Source organism: Lucilia cuprina, chromosome 5, assembly GCF_022045245.1.
Source record: "Lucilia cuprina isolate Lc7/37 chromosome 5, ASM2204524v1, whole genome shotgun sequence".
In the NCBI taxonomy this organism is placed as follows: domain Eukaryota; kingdom Metazoa; phylum Arthropoda; class Insecta; order Diptera; family Calliphoridae; genus Lucilia; species Lucilia cuprina.
This window is the reverse complement of record NC_060953.1, coordinates 16,853,468-16,872,313: the sequence shown is the minus strand read 5'-3', so window position 1 is coordinate 16,872,313 and position 18,846 is coordinate 16,853,468. Positions and strand designations below refer to the sequence as shown.

Below are 18,846 nucleotides of genomic sequence, written 5' to 3'. Positions count from 1 at the left end.
AGTTTATTTGTGACGAAAGACCAAAAAAATACGAATTGGAGTCAGCCAGGTGGTAAGATATTAATTGAACTAAAATTTAAAAATTTCAAGTGTCTACTCTCTAGAATACTATAGGACAATAATGTGACGATTGACCCGAAAGATATAAATATGAGTCAACCAGATGTTGGCATATTAGTAGAAAGTAATAATCATTTCTTCAAAAGATGGGTAAAATAACTACTTTCGGAAGTACAACAAAAAAACTACTTTTAAGAGTATAATCTTTAGGTTACCTGAGGATAGTAAAGAGACAACTGTCTCCGCTCCAGCTTACAAAGAGGACACTAAAGTGACGACTGTCTTCATTCTCGATTACAAAGGGTACATTCGTGACGAATGACCCAAAACATACGAATTACAATCATCCAGGTGGTTAACTATTAGTGGAAATTACTGTTTTTTTCGTTTGCATTGACTCTTTGTCGAACTGCTGGGAAATACGTGTGACCATTGTTTCTATGTATTAGTAACTACTTCAAACGCTTATAACTCCCATAATCCTTAACCGATCTTTTTAATATATATATTGTGCACATCTGAGAACTAAATCCTTCAAAATTATATATTTTTTTACTAATATCGGATGTATACTGCAGGAGTAAAAGGGGTCACAAAAAATCGCCTTGCCTATTAATTATATATAGATATTTATACATCAAACCATAATAAACTTCATCAGATAGTGCATGCCTGATAGCATATACATATCTCGGTCTGACCACAAATAGGAGGTAGTTTAAAAGATAACCAAATCGTAAAAATGCTTGAGCCTTCCTTATTTAGGACCACAAACAATCATATCTTGAAAGTTGGATATTGCAGCATTGAATGATCATTGAGACCTCTTCTGGACTGGGAAATTTAGCAGCAATTACGGTAATGGCCTTCGGTAGGTTAGTGGTTAGTGTTCTAGTTTGGTAGACCGGAGGTTTTAGGTTCGATTCCCACCCGTGGCACTGGTTAAGGAGAGCACAACAGGCCCGATAGAGGCCTAGGTGTATTTCTTCGGATTTGATGTGTATACATCCTCCTTTCAAACTAACTAACAAACTAACTAACTAACTAACTAACTAACTAACTAACTAACTAACTAACTAACTAACTAACTAACTAACTAACTAACTAACTAACTAACTAACTAACTAAATAACTAACTAACTACGGCAATGGAGATAGGCCGTTGCATCTCATATAGAGACACAATGCCCGAACAATCCCATTCAAGAGAGGAGGTTTGCGCCTTGATGAGTTCGTAAGGTTTTGTTTAATGCTGAGAACTCGATAAACCTATGGGTGGAACGCCTAGTTATTGCAGACATTCTGGATGGTTTTTTATGCCGAGACTGTTCGTTATTATCGGGATTTAAGTAGGTAGTGCATCTTCAGGAGAATAGGATTGCCGAGACTGTTCTTTACTTTCAAGGTTGAGGGGGTGGGGTACATCTCAAGGGCAAGAGAATTCCACAGATGTCACTTGGGAGTCCATAGGAATATACCACTCAGAATAACTAATAACAGGTTGTGGTCTAGCTCGTAGACGGGCTTATACTGTTGTATTTATCAGACTTTGATCTGCGTTACAGCTGATGAGGGCTTTGAAGCCACCTTGGAGGAACTTGTACAAACTACGAGAAGTAGTCTATACTTGCGCATACAATAAGAAAAAATATCTAAAAGATAATATTGAATAAAACTCTAATACGTACTTCATAGGCCTTACCGGTACTATGGTACTATATGTTATTTCTTTCACTAAAATATGTCTAATCGATCAGGATTTCTTTGGTAATTTTGGACTTCAGTGTTACACAACCAAAGTTTGATCAAATAAGCTAGATCTGATCAACTGCTAAGGAATAGTTTTAGTAGACAGTAAGATCAAATGTAGTGCCATTCAGGTAGAGCTCCTAGAGATCTGGATGATGGAACACAGATCACAGTTTTTTTCTAGAATATGGAGTCAAATATACAAATCGCTATAAAAAGATTCCACGAGGAACTATGGAGGGTAATTAGTTGTGATCTTAGCCTTATTTCTTATTAGATTATTCAGATTTCTTCAGAGACTTTACCTCCATATCTACTTTTGTATATTCTCTGATAATCTTCCTTAAATTTTTTGTGTGAATCTGTGAAGTAGGCCATACATTCTGTTAAACTGAATTTGACGACGAAAGAAAATAGAATTCTTCTGAAATCATGGCCAAATTCTTCGTTTGGAAACATTTGATTAGGACACGATCCAGAGAACTTATGGTACCCCAGGAATCGGTAGCCCGCTGGTCAGAACTTTGTCTTTATCTTGTCCCGGTGTTGGCAGCGGTTGGATCAAAAACTCTGATAGAGAACCTTAGTTTAAAGAGTTGTGAACTAGAAAATCTACATTTAGGGGTAAGTTCGAGCAGTTGTCAATGGAAATGAGTTAGATGCTTAATGAATAATGTACTGAAAGAAGGGGCCTAACCCACCAGTAAACCTAGAATAAAACCAGTGGATGTTTTATCTATGAATGTAACGTATATATGAGAAATGTTCGGGGTAAAGTAAATCTTATTTATATGACATTATGGAAATTGCCTTCCTTTCCCGGCTCTAGGAGTCATTGTCGAAAGAATAGATAGCTAAAGTATTCGAGTAAAGTGTTTGTAAATGTCCATATAGGAAAATTGCCACCTGCGTATTCTTCACAATGTGGTCGGCGGTGAGTCATTACTGGCTGACGCTGTGTTTGAAATAGTACCACCGCCAGTCTGTTGTTCATGCAAAGCACTTTAATTTCTGTAGCCATTTATTCGATCACTTGCAATTGCCATGCGATCAACGTTGGCTGGTATGAAGTCTTGGATGTGATTGTAAAACCATCAGAAGTCTATAAGGTAATTTCGGGAAACGTCAGTTATAAACTGTCAGTTTCATTAAGTTCTGCAATTCTAGAGAATTTTCTGCATATGGCACTTTGTGTGTATCTATTTGTTTGGATGACTGCTTATTTAAATTGTGAAGTCCATGTGAATCTAAACCCGATTCTAATGCAACTTATTTAAATACAGATAATCTTTTATTAACGCCAAACAAACAAATGCTATTCATTGTTAAAATAAAAACTCATTTACCGGTTTTGTTTATTTATTTTTAAGTATTTATTTCACTGAAAAAAGATCTATAACAATCTCTTCCAAGTAAATTTGTATTTATTTGAATATAATGAATGTACTTTTTTTGAATAGCAATTTTATCAACTATATGCTAATTTAAAATGTAAATAATATTTATAAGAAGAAACCCACGCTTTATGCAATTTAAACATATGGACACAACTAATCTGATTCACTCTCACTTTCCGATTGGAAATCACCAACATCAATATTAAATTTATATTCTTGATCGCAACCCAAATAAGAATCACTCATAAAATATAAAGTATAATCATGACGACCAGGACTGGGTGCCACAAAATCAAGTTTAACTTTAGCTTTTTGTTGTAAAGTAAGACGTTTGATGGAGAGTAAAGAGTTGGTCTTCGAATCACCAATAACAACCCACCAGCCTTCTTCACGTTTCTGTTAAAGAGTAGAAGGAATATATAAATTATCAAAACGTGTTTAAGTATTATAATTGAAAATACCTGTGGAAAGAATGGTGCTATAACAGGACCAGTAATTTCATCTTCTCTTTCCAATTGTACCACAACATTAACCGTTGAACCCGAATTAATGCGATCTTTGTCAACTACCTCAAAGTTCATTTCTATATTAGGGTAACGATTACAGAAACGTGCCACATCGGCCATTTGGGCATCGCTTAATTGCAAAAGACGTGAACGATCTTCATCTTCCAATTCCATAATATCGAAAACAGTTTCGATTTTCTAGAAAAAGTGAAAAAAATTTTAAAAAAATGTAGTTTTTAAGGAAGTTCCTTTAATAAACTTACCTTTTCGGTACATCTCTTAATGATTTCAGCATTAAAATGTGGTAATTGTTTAAGATATGAATCCTTGCTCCACATAGCTTGTGTGGCCATTTGTGCCAGCTCCATAGCAGCTACAGCCGGCGAAAGCCAACCATTCGAACTGAGAACATCTACACAGGCTTGTATCAAACGTATGGCTTTTCCCAATATAATTTCGGTATCACCTTGCAGTTCTGGTCCCAATTGCAGGCGACATAAATGAGCTTGCAACAGTAGGTTGGTTTTAATATGGGGGTCATTGAATCTAAAGGGGAAAAACGAAGTAAATAAGTGTCTTTAAAAGAAAATTTGCATTTTTTTCAACTTACTTGGGAGCCGTATCATTTGGACCGGTTAATTTGTTGGGTAAACGTTGAGATAAAGTTCTTAATATGCCTTCTTCATGATGACGCACCACAATATCCTCATATTCCGCTGCCGAGGATATGATTTCCAAAAGACCTCGAACTTTTGTTTTGCTATTCAGTGACAAACTGAAAAGTTCTATAAATAAATGGAATGATTTAGTTATGTGTTCACTTTCCATAGCTTTTCTAAACTCACCTATTGTTGTATAATTGATATAATAATAGGCCGCAATCATGCCCAGATTTAGAGGCAATGTATCCATATCATCTTCAATACTAATACATTTAGATTGTTCCAAATCAGACAAAGTATTTTCGACCAACTCCGACAAATGATCGGATAAATGACGATGTGTAACACCTTGTAAATTATAGTAATTGGGATTTTGTGTTAAACGTCTATAGAGGAAAGTCCAGGTAAGATAATCAACAGCATCCTGTTTGTTTTCTATGGTTTTGGTAACAACTTCAGCATTAAAATGATCATGCAGACGATGATCCAAATGACTTTCAATGGGTAAGGGTTCATTAAGGAATTTCTTAAAGAAATCCTTTTTCGAAGACTGACACATTAAAACACATTTAGCATCGGCATCTTCGATCGGTCTATTGGCGCGTCCAATCATTTGTAGAACATCCGTTATGGGATAATCTTCATATGAATGATTTTTACCATTATAGAATTGTGTATCCATAATAATGACCAAATGAGCCGAGATACTCATGCCCCAGGCTAAATCTTTGGCCACAACAGCCACTTGCACGGCTCCAGAATCAAAAAGTTGTTCTACCAAACGATGATCAGAAGCGGTAAGACCTTCATGCAAGTAAGCTACACCCTGTGAAAGGGTTTCCTTTAAAGTTTTATCAGTCATGCGATCCAAGAAGGGTTTAATGTCTTCCTCTTCAGCATGGAAAAAGCGATTGGGTTGTAAATCCGAAGCTGAATAAGTTAAAATATCAATGGCGGTAAGACGAGCTTGTTTGCGAGAAGAGACAAAAACAATGACAGGTTTATGAGGACTGTATTTGAGAATAGCATTGTACACAGGTTTAGACATGGAGGCTATTCTGGTGGCATTGTGTGTAATATTGAAACCTTGTATATGTAATTCCAAAGGTATCGGCCTAACACTTGGATGGAAATTAAAGGTGGCATTAGTGTTACAACCCAACCACTGAGCTACATCTCTGGCATCTGCCAGAGAAGAGGATAAAGCCACTATACGTATTTGCTTTTCAATTTGAGAAGAAATATAACGCATTCTCGAGCAAACCACCTCCAGAACGGGACCATCTTCTCCTCCCACCAGCTGTAATTCATCCACTATGAATAAATGTATATTTTGTACATTCTTACGCTGTTTCCAACGTCTCGAGAGAACATCCCATTTATCAGCTGTGGTTATAATAAGCTGACCCTTAGCTAGCAGCTTAAGATCTGTACCCGTTTCACCTGTCAATTTTACCACCTTAAGACCCAAGTTAGCAAATTTTGTATGCCAATCGGCGAATACCAAATCAGCCAAATCTTCTTTGGAGACCAAATAAACACATCTGCCCTCACTTTGTTGGGAGAACAGACGCATTATGGCAAATTCTGCTATTGTCATTTTGCCCGAGCCCGTGGGAGCTCCCACAAAAACATTATCATCACTATTGTAGACAGCATTAAAAACTTGCGTTTGTATGGGATTGAATTGAGGATATTTGTCTTTATAGAATTCTTCAAATTTGGGATTTCTTAAGGCCGAAATGGGTAAAGGTTGTAAATCCAACAATTCGGTAGGAGGCATATTTTTCTCGGGCAATATTAAATGACGGAAAGAAACAGGTAATTGTGTCTCCGAACCAATCCATCTGTCCGATACAATTCTCAAAAAATACTGAGGAGGTAAAGGTTCAAAAACGGGCACAAAGAATTTCAACTGATGTTCGTCTTGACAATATTTCTCCTTGAGTAAAAAGAATTCATGATGTAATATGATTTCCGAATCAACATCTTCTACCATAATCCAGAAACCCTCCGATTGACCATGAACCTTTTCATCCCATTGAAAATCTGGTGTTATAGTAAGTTCTACTCTCAATGTAGAACGTGTTATGGGTTGTATATGTGTGGATAGTTCCAATTTGGGGAATTGATGTACAAATTTATGTATTGTTTTACCCAATTTAGGAACACGTATCAATTCTCCTATTTCATGGGGTTCCAAATCGTACAAACGTTCCCAAGGGAAATTTTTCTTCTCCAGCTTTTTGGCAATTTCATCGGGCATCTTTTTGAATTGCCTTAGAGGTGTCATAGACTGCCACATGCGACGATCAATCATTTTACATAAAGTCAAACATTTATCCGCCAATTGGGCCCAGCCTCGATGTAAAACAATCTCAAAAATGGCTCTCATTAGACGAGAAGCGGATTGTGTTATGAAAACCATGTCGGACATTAAAGCAAAACCTTCCAATTTCAACTGTGATATATAGGCTTGTAGTAAAACATTCACTTTAGCACTATGTTCCTCCATGGACTCTTTAATCGGTATGGGTACACGTTCCATTAACTTTTGTAATTCCAATTTTTCTTCTTCCCTAACAGCGATATGTTTAAATTCCGAAGATAAAGAAAACACTCTAAACAATTCAATTTCCGATAGAGTTTGCTTAAGCAATTGATTATAAGTCATCATAGTCTCATGGGTACAATAGTAATGCGAAGCAATACGACCCAAAGCGGTAACCTGGAATTGGCCAGATTTACGATCGTACTTTATCAAACCACTGCGATCTAAATGTAAAGCTGCCGTGTGTATTAAATCTGCTCTTCGCTGCTCCAGCAAAGGATCCTCTTTTAAAGCATCATGACCCACACCATACAGCAAGGGATTCCTTAACATACGAATATAAAGATAAGTATAACCCAACCAATTGACAGCATCCTTTAGATTCTGTACGGTGCCCAAAACAATTTCAGCATTCAACATATCCGGCAACTTGGAAACAAACTGTGACTCAATGGGTAATTGTTGATTGAGCAGAGATAGATAGAATTGCAATTCACTGTGATTGGTAATCAAAATACCCTCACCTTTGGTATCATATTGAGGACGACCAGCACGACCCAACATTTGCAAAACATCCAAGGCAGACAACTCTACCCATCTGCCCTTTTCGGGGTTGTAGACTTGAGTACCTTTGATTATGACGGTATGGGCGGGCAAGTTAACACCCCAGGCTAAAGTGGCTGTGGAAACCAGAACCTGTATATGACGATCAGCAAAAAGATCTTCGACCAAAGTACGATCTACTCTCGACATACCAGCATGATGTATAGCAAAGCCATAAGGTAAAAGTTCCTTTAATTCAGTATTTTTCACTTGTTCAGCTTCAGTTCTTAATACCTCCATACTCGCCGAACCTTCACGTAGAAAACTACCTAAAGTATCCTTTTCCAAACACATATCACGTACCGCGCGAGCCGTTTTACCGGTTTCTTTACGTGAATGTACAAACACTAAAACTTGATTACGTCCCGCATGTTCCATAGTTTTTTCATAAACAATCTCATTCATTACTTGGAATCTTTTAAGAGCTTTCTTTTCGGTAACACCAATATATTGTTGTTCCAAAGCCACTGGACGGAAACTGTTGTCGAAGTAGAAAAGGCCCTTATCGGGCTTAACACGCAGAAAAGTGGAAACATCTTGGTAATTGGGCAATGTAGCAGATAGACCTACCAGCCTAACATCTTCTTGTGTAACTTCTATATTACGTATTGTGCGCGCCACTAAAGCCTCCAAAACCGGACCTCTTTCATCGTGCAACAAATGAATTTCATCAATAATAACCAAACGTACCAACGAAGTAAAAGTCTTTTCACCACCCTTACGTGTTATAATATCCCATTTCTCCGGGGTACAAACAATCACTTGAGTAGCAGCTATTTGTTCTCTAGTCAGCTGATGATCTCCCGTCAATTCGGAAACGGTAAGATTATAACAAGCCAATCTTCTGCCAAAATTACCCACCATTTCTTGTACCAAAGATTTCATGGGAGCGACATAAATAATCTTAAAATCATCGGCATTAATGGTACCATCTTCATTGATATGTTTGCCTATCTCACGCATCATACACAGCAGGGCAACATTAGTTTTACCAGCACCAGTGGGTGCACACAAAAGCATATTTTCGTCAGACTCTAAAGCAGAACGCCATAATCTAGATTGTATACGATTCAAGGATTTGAAACCCTCAAAAACGGGTTGCACATATTTGGGCAGCTTATCTATGGGTTGTAATTCTTCTTTATCCTCAAAGGGAACTTGTTTTAATGCCGGCACATGTACCTCCTCATAACCTTTACGTTGTTTACGAAATGAGCCATCAGGCAATTGACATCTTTTGTTGGCCATGAAATGAGAACCTTGGGTAAACGACAATTCATCCAATTCTAAAAGTTGTCTTTGTCCCGGTACTTGTCCTGCCATACCCTGACCAGCATCATCCAGTTGTGATTTATCCAGTTTACTAGTACGAGAACTATTACCATAACCTTCCTCATCTTCTGTCTTGCCGGTATCTAATTGTACTAGGATTTTAGCCAATTTATTATCATTACGCATCTTTTCACGTATACGTTGACGTTCGCTATCGGTCTGAGCTGACGCCAACATTGTACAGTATAAAATCATTTGACGATTAAGTTTCAATTGTTTGATAAAATCAAAACAATCGTAGCCCAACAAAAGTACCAATTGATTTTCACAATCTCTTTCGTCGGCAGCATCTTTAAGGATGCGCAAAACATCTGCAGCTTTGCTCTGAGAAACCATAGCATCTTTATAGTATTTGCTAAGACAACGCTGCAGCCAATAGGCATCAATGTCGAGGGGATGTAGGCCACGTTCTTTTTTAACATTAACAGATTCTTCGGCAAGTAACTGAAAGAAATTTAAATATGAAATTAACATATCTGTTATCTTAAAAACATAATGTAATAACAGCAAGCAAAATAACATTTTTTTGGTATTCTGTTAAGGTAACTAACGGTTGCTATTATTAACATTTGTTTTGCCATTAACATGTTGAAAAATTAACATTGCAATGCATTATGGTAAAGCTTATCTACTTGCTGTTATTAAACATTCTGTTAAATCCATTTAACAGTAATTTGAACATTTTCTTATTTCTCAAAATCAACTTACGTTTTCTGCATGTAAAGTATGATCAATGCGAGCTTCTTCACCTTCTTCCTGACCATCTTCATCTCTTATCTCACCATACATATCATTGTCACTTTCCTCTTCGGACTCTTCAAATTGTACATTAATACCATAAGTTTCATCAATTTGTTCTTCATTAACATTCGAATTTAAAGCGGTAACTGCATCCGAACCAAAATCAGTAATTTTCTTGCCTAAATTAACAAGTAAAGCAAATCTGCAATGAAAACACAAGATTAAAAACTTTATGATTCTAAAACCCCAAACAAACACCCTACCTTTCATCTGTAACCGAACCCAATAAACTATCAATTTCCCGCTTACGTTCACGATCTTTAAGTTTGTCATTTTTGAGAACAGCCAAAATTTCATCAGCTGCACCACATAGAATATCTCTAGGCTGATCGCCCAAGGCTTCTTGAATAAAACTTAACAACACCTCATAAGTTTGACGGGTTTCCTGGGTTTTGGGACGATAAACAATGCCTACCATTTCATCAATACCCTCGGACAAAAGAGTTGCTCCCTTCATGCGTTCAAAATCATATTGAGCTTCATCACGTTTCTGCCGTTTAGCCTTACGTTCTTCAGTTTTTTCCGGCTTTGAACGTTGATAGCGATCACCCATACGTGTGCCCTCCAGTTTGCCCACTAAGGACATAACCTCGCCGGTAGCCTCATCACGTCTTGGACGTTCGATAAGTCTAACATCAGCTTGCAAAACCAAATTTGAGTTCTAAAAATCAGAATAAAACAAAAATATTTGTATTTGTTATACATTTTATACACATTTTCTTATAAACGTTTATTTTTACTTTTTTTGCAGACCACGCTTTGTCAGCAATTATTTATTGTTATTTTCCTTACTTACCGCTTTATATTCATATTGCAGCTGTCTGGCAGCGGCATCAGCCATGTTTATTTATTCTTTTAATATGCAATAAAGTTAATAATTATATTATTTATTAATATTTTTTTAATAAATTGTGTAAAAATATTTTTCACTTCTGTGATTTCAGTAAACACGGCCACCGCTTTCTTTTATTTTGTTTTCACTGACATTCCTGTTGGTGTTTTTTGTTGTCAGAGTACAGGGTTGTCAAATGTTTAAGATACACTAAGAAAAAAAGTTATGCACACAGATTTTTGAAAATACTATTAAAGTGAAAGTTTAAAGTCTAGTTGAATTAGAATAAAAGAAGTCGATTTTTTGTTAGAAAAATTTACAGGAATATATAATTAAATACATAATATATAATTTAATATATAAAAAACAGGGCAAGAATTTTCATGCACTAAAAATTAAAACTATGCGCCTTTAATATGCACTAAAAAAGGCAAAAATATGCACAAATGTGAAAAATATGCACCAAAAAATATTTCCTTGTGAACCCTACAAGAAATGTATGACCGAAACTAACACGTACAAAATGATTTTACTAACACACTTGCAACATTTTTCTTTAAAAATTGCTAAAAAAAAGAGTTAACGGATAATTCCATCAATAATGATGTTCAAATGACCGGTAAAATGACTGTTGATATACACAATGTGTAATAAAGGGTTTCATTTACATATGAAAGAGTGTAACAACTGCATTTGACAGTTACTGTGTTTTCCGTCTTATAAATTAATTATTTCGGTGAAAGCCAAAGATCAAGAAGCGAAAAATTAAAAAATTTGAGACTAAAATTATTAAAAGTAAATAGATTTATTATAAACTGAATTTAAAAACGGTGCAGGAAGTGGAGCTGAGAATATACTCTTCGAAGATTTTTCTATCTTTGGTAATATGAATACATATTTACTTTTAATTTTTATATTTCAATATTTATATATATTTCTTTACAGACAATTTATTTCCACAAATTAAAAGGAGTATAAGAGGATTTTACATTTTGCGAGGTATGTAAAATGGTAAAATGATAGTTAATTTATGTATATGCTTACTATGTATATTAATAAAATTAAAAAATATATATCTCAAAATGTTAATAAATTGTGTTTTATTATAAATTGGTATAGCCGTCAGATTTGACGGATAAATTCATCAAGTGTGATTGGTCAACTGTGATGGATATATCCATAAAGAATGATTAGTCAATCGTGACTAACATTTCCATCATCCTTGATTGGTAAAAAGCAAAAGAGTGAGCAGCTCAAATATATGTTTTAAAGTCGATAGAATTCATAAGTGCAAGGGAGAAGAAAAATCACATGTACACAAATGTTTCCATCACTTTTGTCCATTTGCCTTAAGAAACTGATAGAAACTTTGCTTTACTCTGTGATAGAAATAATACATCAGTAGTGCCAGTCAAATGACCGATCAAATGACTGTCACTGTTCTTGTTGGGATATTAATAGATATTCAGATCGTAAGTTTTTGACAACAGATATACCGCTTTTTAAGGACGGCTTTATGTACTATAATATCACTTTAAAGGCTTCTAATTAAATTTGGTAAATGAATGTATTTTTGTATAAATTATATTTCTTTCGAATTTTATTGTTTTCGTAATGTTTTTAAGTGAATCATAGACGTGAGGGAGATGTAAAAACAAAATTTCATCGAGTTATCTTTTTATATGGACAGACTCAGAAATTAATACTGAACCGATATTTTGTACGTTACAATTAGCAGCACAAAAACTTAATATACCTTATGCACTATTGTAATATTTCGTAGAACGTAGTACTTTGTTGTTAAATCAAAAATTGTTGATATATGTTGGTAAAATTCTAAAATTTGTTTTAATAATATGAAATATATAAGAAATAAAACAATTTGTTTTAGAAAAATTAAAAGATATGCAAAATATGCTATAAAAATGTTTGAAATATGCAAGATATATGCAATATAAAGCAAAAATGCAAAAATATGCATTTATAACAAAATATGCAACAAGAATGCCATTTTGTAGCAAATTCTTTGATTCGAAAAGAAAACTAGTTAAAAGTTATTTTGAGTTACTGACTAAAAACATGCATTTGCATTGAAATCCTTGTCCTGCTAATTGTTCAAGCTTTACATGTAGTTGAATGAATTCATACGAAGATGAAGGGTATATAAATAAAGTGTTGAAATAAAACTAAAACTCGTGAAAATGAGCTGTATAACGAGAGAAATACATAAAATGGCATCCACGAATACTGATTTTTAAATATTTGCTTTCAAAACCCATTTTTTAATCTCTCGGATTGAGTTTTTATATAAAATCGTTGAAAATTTAAAAATTTACTTTAGCACAATCCAGGACCCATATTTTAATATCTCGGATTGAGATTTTATATAAAATCATTGAAAATTTAAAAGCTAAACGTAGTTAAAAACATAGCCGGCATACAATCGATTTTAAGTTAACGCCGTTATTTTTTGTTTCAACCGCCGTTAATACTTGTCGCCACAGGGCTGTGAAAAATTTGCCATCTGGAGAATTTGGAGAAAATCTTTTTTTAAGTCTCGTTTCTCGTGTCCCGTGGCTGGTGCAAATTTTTGTAAGTGCTTAAAAATTAATAAGAAATTTCATACTAATTGCATAATAAATAAAAATTAATGGATAAAAAGTAAAAAAATTTCAAGAAATAACTATACAAATTCCATAATTTTTAAATAAAATGCAAAATATGAAAAATAGAAGAAAGAAAAACAATAATTGACATGAAAGAAATTTTTGCCCACGTTATGTAACCTATAAAATTATAAAGTGCAAAAATGAAAAGTTATTAAAAAATTTGGAATTTAGCATGACTCAAGATGAATTATTAGTGACATTGAAATTGTTTTTACTTTAAAGTAAAAATAAAATTATTAATTTAGCATTTTTTTCTATTATTTTTCATTACAGTTTGCCAACTAAAGACAAAAAGAATATAATGTTCTCATCACTCTTAGAAGCTGCCAAGAATTCGCCATTCCGCACACCTTTCAGCAAGGTGGAATGTGCCACACCAGTCAACGGTGAAGGCCCAGTGCACGGCCGTCAAATCCAAGCTGCCGCCGCTGCTGCCGGTGAGTCTTGCGAATTTGGCTCAAACAAATACTTTGCCTTATGCGCCCTCGGTGGTGTCTTGTCCTGTGGTACTACTCACACTTTTGTTGTACCTTTGGATTTGGTCAAGTGCCGTTTGCAAGTCGATGCTGCCAAATACAAGAACTTGTTCCATGGCTTCAAGGTTACCGTAGCTGAGGAAGGTGCTCGTGGTTTGGCTAAGGGTTGGGCTCCTACCTTCTTCGGTTATTCCGCTCAAGTAAGTTGAATTTACATGATTTTTTTCGTTTTTTTTTGGAGAATGTGTTTGGAAATTATCTAATTGTTTGACTAAATTAGTTGAAATTGTTATGTCATAAGCATTAGGCTCGACAAGACAGACGCCAATTTGTTATCTTTGTTTTTGTTGGGTAAAATAAATATTGATTAAGCAAATTTTCTTAAAAATACATAAACATTTAAAAACAATGAAATGTGTATACATATATGTATATATGTATGTATGTATATAAGTACATATTTATTGTGTATTATGTGTACATTTGTTTGTTTCCAACAACGCATTTGGAACATATTTTTGGACTTATTTTTAGTTTAATATAAATACTTAATACTTTATATTAAATTTTTCATATTAATTATGTAATTTACAAAATTCTTTATCAAATTTGATGTTTTCTATACTTTTATTTGAAATTTAACTTAAACTTGAATAGAATTTCCTTTAATAATTTAAAAGTTTTAATTTGCTCTCCTCACTAAAATACTTCTTTTTTCAAAAATGTTATTGAAATTAAATGAATAATAAGAGAGTGAATTCATTTGATGTATTTTAACATAAAAAATTTGGAATTTTATTTATTTTTTGAAGGTTTTGTTATAAGAGGGTAGTTTTCCAAGTTTAGATTTGAAATCAATGTTTCCTTCAAAAAACAACAAAACATAAAGTCAATTACCTTTGTAGTTGTTATGTTTTTATCGATTAGCATGTCTGATCTTTTGCATAACACTAAACAATGATTTATAAACTAAATATAAAATTCTAATCAATAATAAAAGTCCAAAAATATTCTAATCGTATTTTACAAAAAAAATGCTCACGGAAATGTGATAACAATTCTACGTCAATTCATAATAAATTCTGCTAAAAGTACAAAAGTTGTAGTTGTTTTGATTTCAATAAAATTTTCCAACTCTTGATACATTCCTAAAGTGTTAAGGTGTTAATTGGCATAGAAAATTCTTTTTACAACTGTTTTATTAATTGTAAATTAACTATTTATGCAAATAGAAAATTTTGTTGTCATTCATGGTTAAATAATGTGATCTAATGTATTATAATTCTTATCTAAATTATATCATATTATCTTATCAATCAAACGCATTGTAAAACTGGAAAATAAATTATCGTTATTAGTCATTAATTTATTAAATGTTTAGGTTAAAAGCAAGATTAAGTCAGGTGGCTTGTTGGTTAAACATTAAAACAATGAAAAAAACATAAAACTTACCAAATTAACAAATAATGTTTGTTCCTGAGCAATTACCATTACAATTAACAATAATATTCTAAAAGTATTACATAACTAAGGGCAGGTTTCTTACTACTCAGTTAATCTAGGTTTAACCTACTGTTAGATTAAACTGGGGGACAAATTTAGTCAGACTTTAACCGATGCTTGTGTTGTTTAGTTTTAGATTTAAGTTCAGTTAACTTTGTTAGTATTGCCAACTTTTCACTCAAAAAAAGGTAAACAATGAACAGCTGTTTTTTGCAAATAATACATTTATAAAAAGAAAATTTTGTTTTAATTTTTTCTTAATTTTTCTCATTTCACAGGGTCTCTGCAAATTCGGTTTCTACGAAGTCTTCAAAGTATACTACTCTGATCTTTTGGGTGAAGAAAATGCCTACTTGTACCGTACCTACTTGTATTTGGCTGCCTCTGCTTCAGCTGAATTCTTTGCTGATATTGCTTTGGCTCCCTTCGAAGCTGCCAAGGTTAAGATTCAAACTACACCTGGCTTTGCTAACACTATGCGTGAAGCTATGCCAAGAATCGCCAAGGAAGAAGGTGTTGCCGGTTTCTACAAGGGTTTGGTGCCATTGTGGATGAGACAAATCCCATACACCATGATGAAGTTTGCTTGCTTCGAAAAGACCGTGGAATTGTTGTACAAGTAAGTTGTTTACTAATGGTTGTTGCTAAGAATTCTGCCTTTATATTGATTTTTGTGTTTTTTTCTTTTCTTTAGACATGTTGTTCCCAAACCACGTGCTGAATGCTCTAAGGGCGAACAATTGGTTGTCACCTTTGCTGCTGGTTATATTGCCGGTGTCTTCTGTGCTGTTGTTTCTCATCCAGCTGATGTTGTTGTTTCCAAATTGAACCAAGCCAAGGGCTCAACTGCCATTCAAGTCGCCAAATCCTTGGGCTTCATGGGTATGTGGAACGGTTTGATGCCACGTATCATTATGATCGGTACATTGACTGCCTTGCAATGGTTCATCTATGATGGTGTCAAGGTTGCTTTGGCTTTGCCCCGTCCCCCACCACCAGAGATGCCCGCTTCCCTCAAGGCCAAGCTCGAGAAGAGCCAATAAGCAGCATTATCATTAGCAGCAGTTAACTAATAACTTACTACTAATATTACCCAAAACTCATCGTTAAATAAGCTCTTTTTAATTAAGTTCATTAGATACACAAGAAAAACAAAACAAAAACAAAAAACAAACAAAACAAATTAAAACAAAAATCCAAGTTAAACAAATTAAATTATTATTTAAACTAATAAAACATAAACACAATTCTAGTTGCTAGACAATTACAGGCCGCGAGACAACAAAAACAAAAACAACAACATCTAATACTTTTCTTTATTAACCGGCTTAATGAAAACAAAACAACAAATTTTGCATTAACACTTGCAAAACTATACAACAGTCTAAAATGGACAATAGTCCTTAATTAGGGGCATTAGAGTATAAATTTAAAATATTTTCCTATAATTAGGTAAAATATTTAAAATTTTCAGTTAGTCAAGCATTTATTTCTAATTTGATGAAAGTGAACAATTTTCATTCCATTCAAACTATTCTATTAAATGCATTTTTTTAAGCTTTTAAAAGTTTACTATTTTTTAACTTAATTTTTAAGCTGTATTGTTTTTTTAACAATTCCCCCAGAACCCAGCTTAATAGCCCTCCCCGCCATTAACTAACTGTTCTTCTATACTCATTTCTCTTACCAACACGTTAACATACATTATCAGGAATTGTTGTTGTTTGCTAATGCAATTTATTGTTTGTTAAATTTTTATTTTTTAGTGTCATTGTTGATATTAGTTTATAATTTAAATGTAATTATTTTTTTGTAATTCATATTTATGAATTATAAGTTTATGTAAACTAGCCCCGGACCTTAAACTAAACAGTATCGATAAAACAAAGATTTAAATAAAATGTCAGAGCCGGTGAAATATATGAAAAATAAAAATAAAGTGTTTTTTATTGAAGTTGGTTGTCTAATTGGGGGATTCTACATCAATGTCCAGGCCTAAAAATTGGACTATTTCAACTGGTTGTGTCCATAAATCCATTGCACAGAGTGAAGTAGGGTTGGTTGAGCAGTTGAATATGTGGTGGGTGTCATGAGGGCCTCTGACCACATGCACGACATTCGTTGGGGACGGCACGGTCTATACGTGACCAGTAGGCATTGAGCCTGTTGCTCCATCCCGATCTTAGTTGTGCCACAACTACTCATTTTACCGCGGCAGGTTTTCTTTCGTGTCTGCTATGCTCGGTGAGAGACCTCCATGTGCGACATTCATGCGGTATCGAAAGTGGCAGGGAATACCTCTGCAGGAATTGATTCTACATACCAATCTACCTCAAATGGGTGTATTCTTGAAGAAAGACGTGTGTTACGCAAGAATATACGTGTATCGGAAACAAGTTCCCTAATTTCATACATTCCATTGTAGTATCGATAGAACAGTAAAATACAGCACCCTTTGCGGCGGTGCTCCAGTGAATCAATAGAGTTGTATACTCTACTGTTACCGATAAGTACGTTAGCCCTCTGCTGTACGCGATCGAGTAGCACTAAAATAGACTCCGGCAAATATATGGCAGTTTTCAGTCGGATATATGTGGTGTGAAGTATGTCTTAAACCGTTAAAAAACAACACATTTAAAAGCTTCTTTCGGCACTCGAAAAATGTTTTAGCCCAGCAAACATCGCACTGAATACTCAGAAAATCAAGAGTTTCCGATTCCTTAATTTTACATTACCCATATATTTAGATGCAACAACAATATCTTAAAAACGTTTGTTTTAAAAACAACATCGAGTCTTGCGGTCCCCCATTCAAAGTTTTTTTTTTTTCATCAAGTTGTGATTAAGCGATTAATTCATATTGCGCCTCATTGTCTCAATCTTTAGAGGGCTTGACCTATAATTGAATGAATAAGAATGGCTGATATTGCTGGATTGCGCAAAAGAGTAGATAGAGTAGGAAGTATGACATAGAAGGTCCTTTCAGATAAGGGTCATTTACCCCTAAACTAGTCTTGAAGTCGTTTGATGACATCACGACTTGTATAGTGCGATCTCTGAGAAAGCTTAAAAAGTTATTACCACCCTCTATCAAACGCCTTGGAAATATCTAGAGCCACCATTTCACTTTCGCCAAAATGGTGAAAGAAATGACACCATTTCTCTGAAAGAAAATGGAGCGACCTCTACGAAAGCCACACTGACGATTGTGAAGTAAATTGTTAATCTTAACTTTTTTAAAGTTCCATTAATGTCCACACTGAGAATCGTTTGTTTCAGTTTACTGATTACGTTCAGTAAAGTAATCTTCCAATCAGTCAAATATGTTATTTCCGAAATAGCATCACATCCTTCCCTAATTGGATCTAACTTCGACGAATGCCTGTCAGTGGCAATGAAAGTGCTCCAGAGTTTCATTGTCCTCTTCACATGCTCTACATACGTCTGAATCCGCACGTCCAATTTGGCATAAATGTGCTCGTAATCCTGTGAGTCCACTCAGAATACGTACTATCATAAGGAAATTTTTCGTCTTGATCTCACCCCATAGGTTTTTCGTGGTTCTACCCACTGTTTCATTATTCCAAGAGGTCTTAAGGGATTCTCTCATCCATTCTGCTTCTGGATCTTCAATATATACATAGGTATACGTGTTTTCGAATTTTTCAACGTTTTCCGTACTATTTTTCGACATTTCTTTGCAAA

General features: G+C 34.4%; 2 protein-coding genes across 2 annotated transcripts; one reads left to right on the top strand and one right to left on the bottom strand.

Moving 5' to 3' along the window:
* Positions 1–3,164: 3,164 nt before the first annotated feature.
* On the bottom strand, positions 3,165–10,644 carry LOC111687652 (putative U5 small nuclear ribonucleoprotein 200 kDa helicase). The gene is made up of 8 exons (XM_023450108.2): positions 10,458–10,644; positions 9,865–10,322; positions 9,569–9,803; positions 4,558–9,304; positions 4,323–4,497; positions 3,976–4,258; positions 3,668–3,910; positions 3,165–3,602 (listed from the first exon to the last, which is right to left on the bottom strand). Exons 1-8 carry the CDS (start codon positions 10,500–10,502, stop codon positions 3,360–3,362), a joined length of 6,429 nt encoding a protein of 2,142 aa, XP_023305876.1. The 5' UTR covers positions 10,503–10,644; the 3' UTR covers positions 3,165–3,359.
* Positions 10,645–12,960: 2,316 nt separating this feature from the next.
* Positions 12,961–17,076, top strand: LOC111687651 (phosphate carrier protein, mitochondrial). The gene is made up of 4 exons (XM_023450106.2): positions 12,961–13,085; positions 13,436–13,838; positions 15,420–15,760; positions 15,836–17,076. The coding sequence occupies exons 2-4, from the start codon at positions 13,464–13,466 to the stop codon at positions 16,182–16,184; spliced, it is 1,065 nt and encodes a 354-aa protein (XP_023305874.2). The 5' UTR covers positions 12,961–13,085; positions 13,436–13,463; the 3' UTR covers positions 16,185–17,076.
* The last annotated feature ends 1,770 nt before the right edge of the window (positions 17,077–18,846 follow it).

Coding starts and splice junctions, on each gene's coding strand:
- LOC111687652 (XM_023450108.2), bottom strand. CDS start 10,502: ATGGCTGATGCCGCTGCCAGACAGCTGCAATATGAATATAAAGCG. Junction 9,305..9,568: donor ATACTTTACATGCAGAAAAC/GTAAGTTGATTT, acceptor AATTTCTTTCAG/TTACTTGCCGAAGAATCTGT. Junction 4,498..4,557: donor TATCAATTATACAACAATAG/GTGAGTTTAGAA, acceptor ATTTATTTATAG/AACTTTTCAGTTTGTCACTG.
- LOC111687651 (XM_023450106.2), top strand. CDS start 13,464: ATGTTCTCATCACTCTTAGAAGCTGCCAAGAATTCGCCATTCCGCACA. Junction 13,839..15,419: donor TCTTCGGTTATTCCGCTCAA/GTAAGTTGAATT, acceptor CTCATTTCACAG/GGTCTCTGCAAATTCGGTTT. Junction 15,761..15,835: donor ACCGTGGAATTGTTGTACAA/GTAAGTTGTTTA, acceptor TCTTTTCTTTAG/ACATGTTGTTCCCAAACCAC.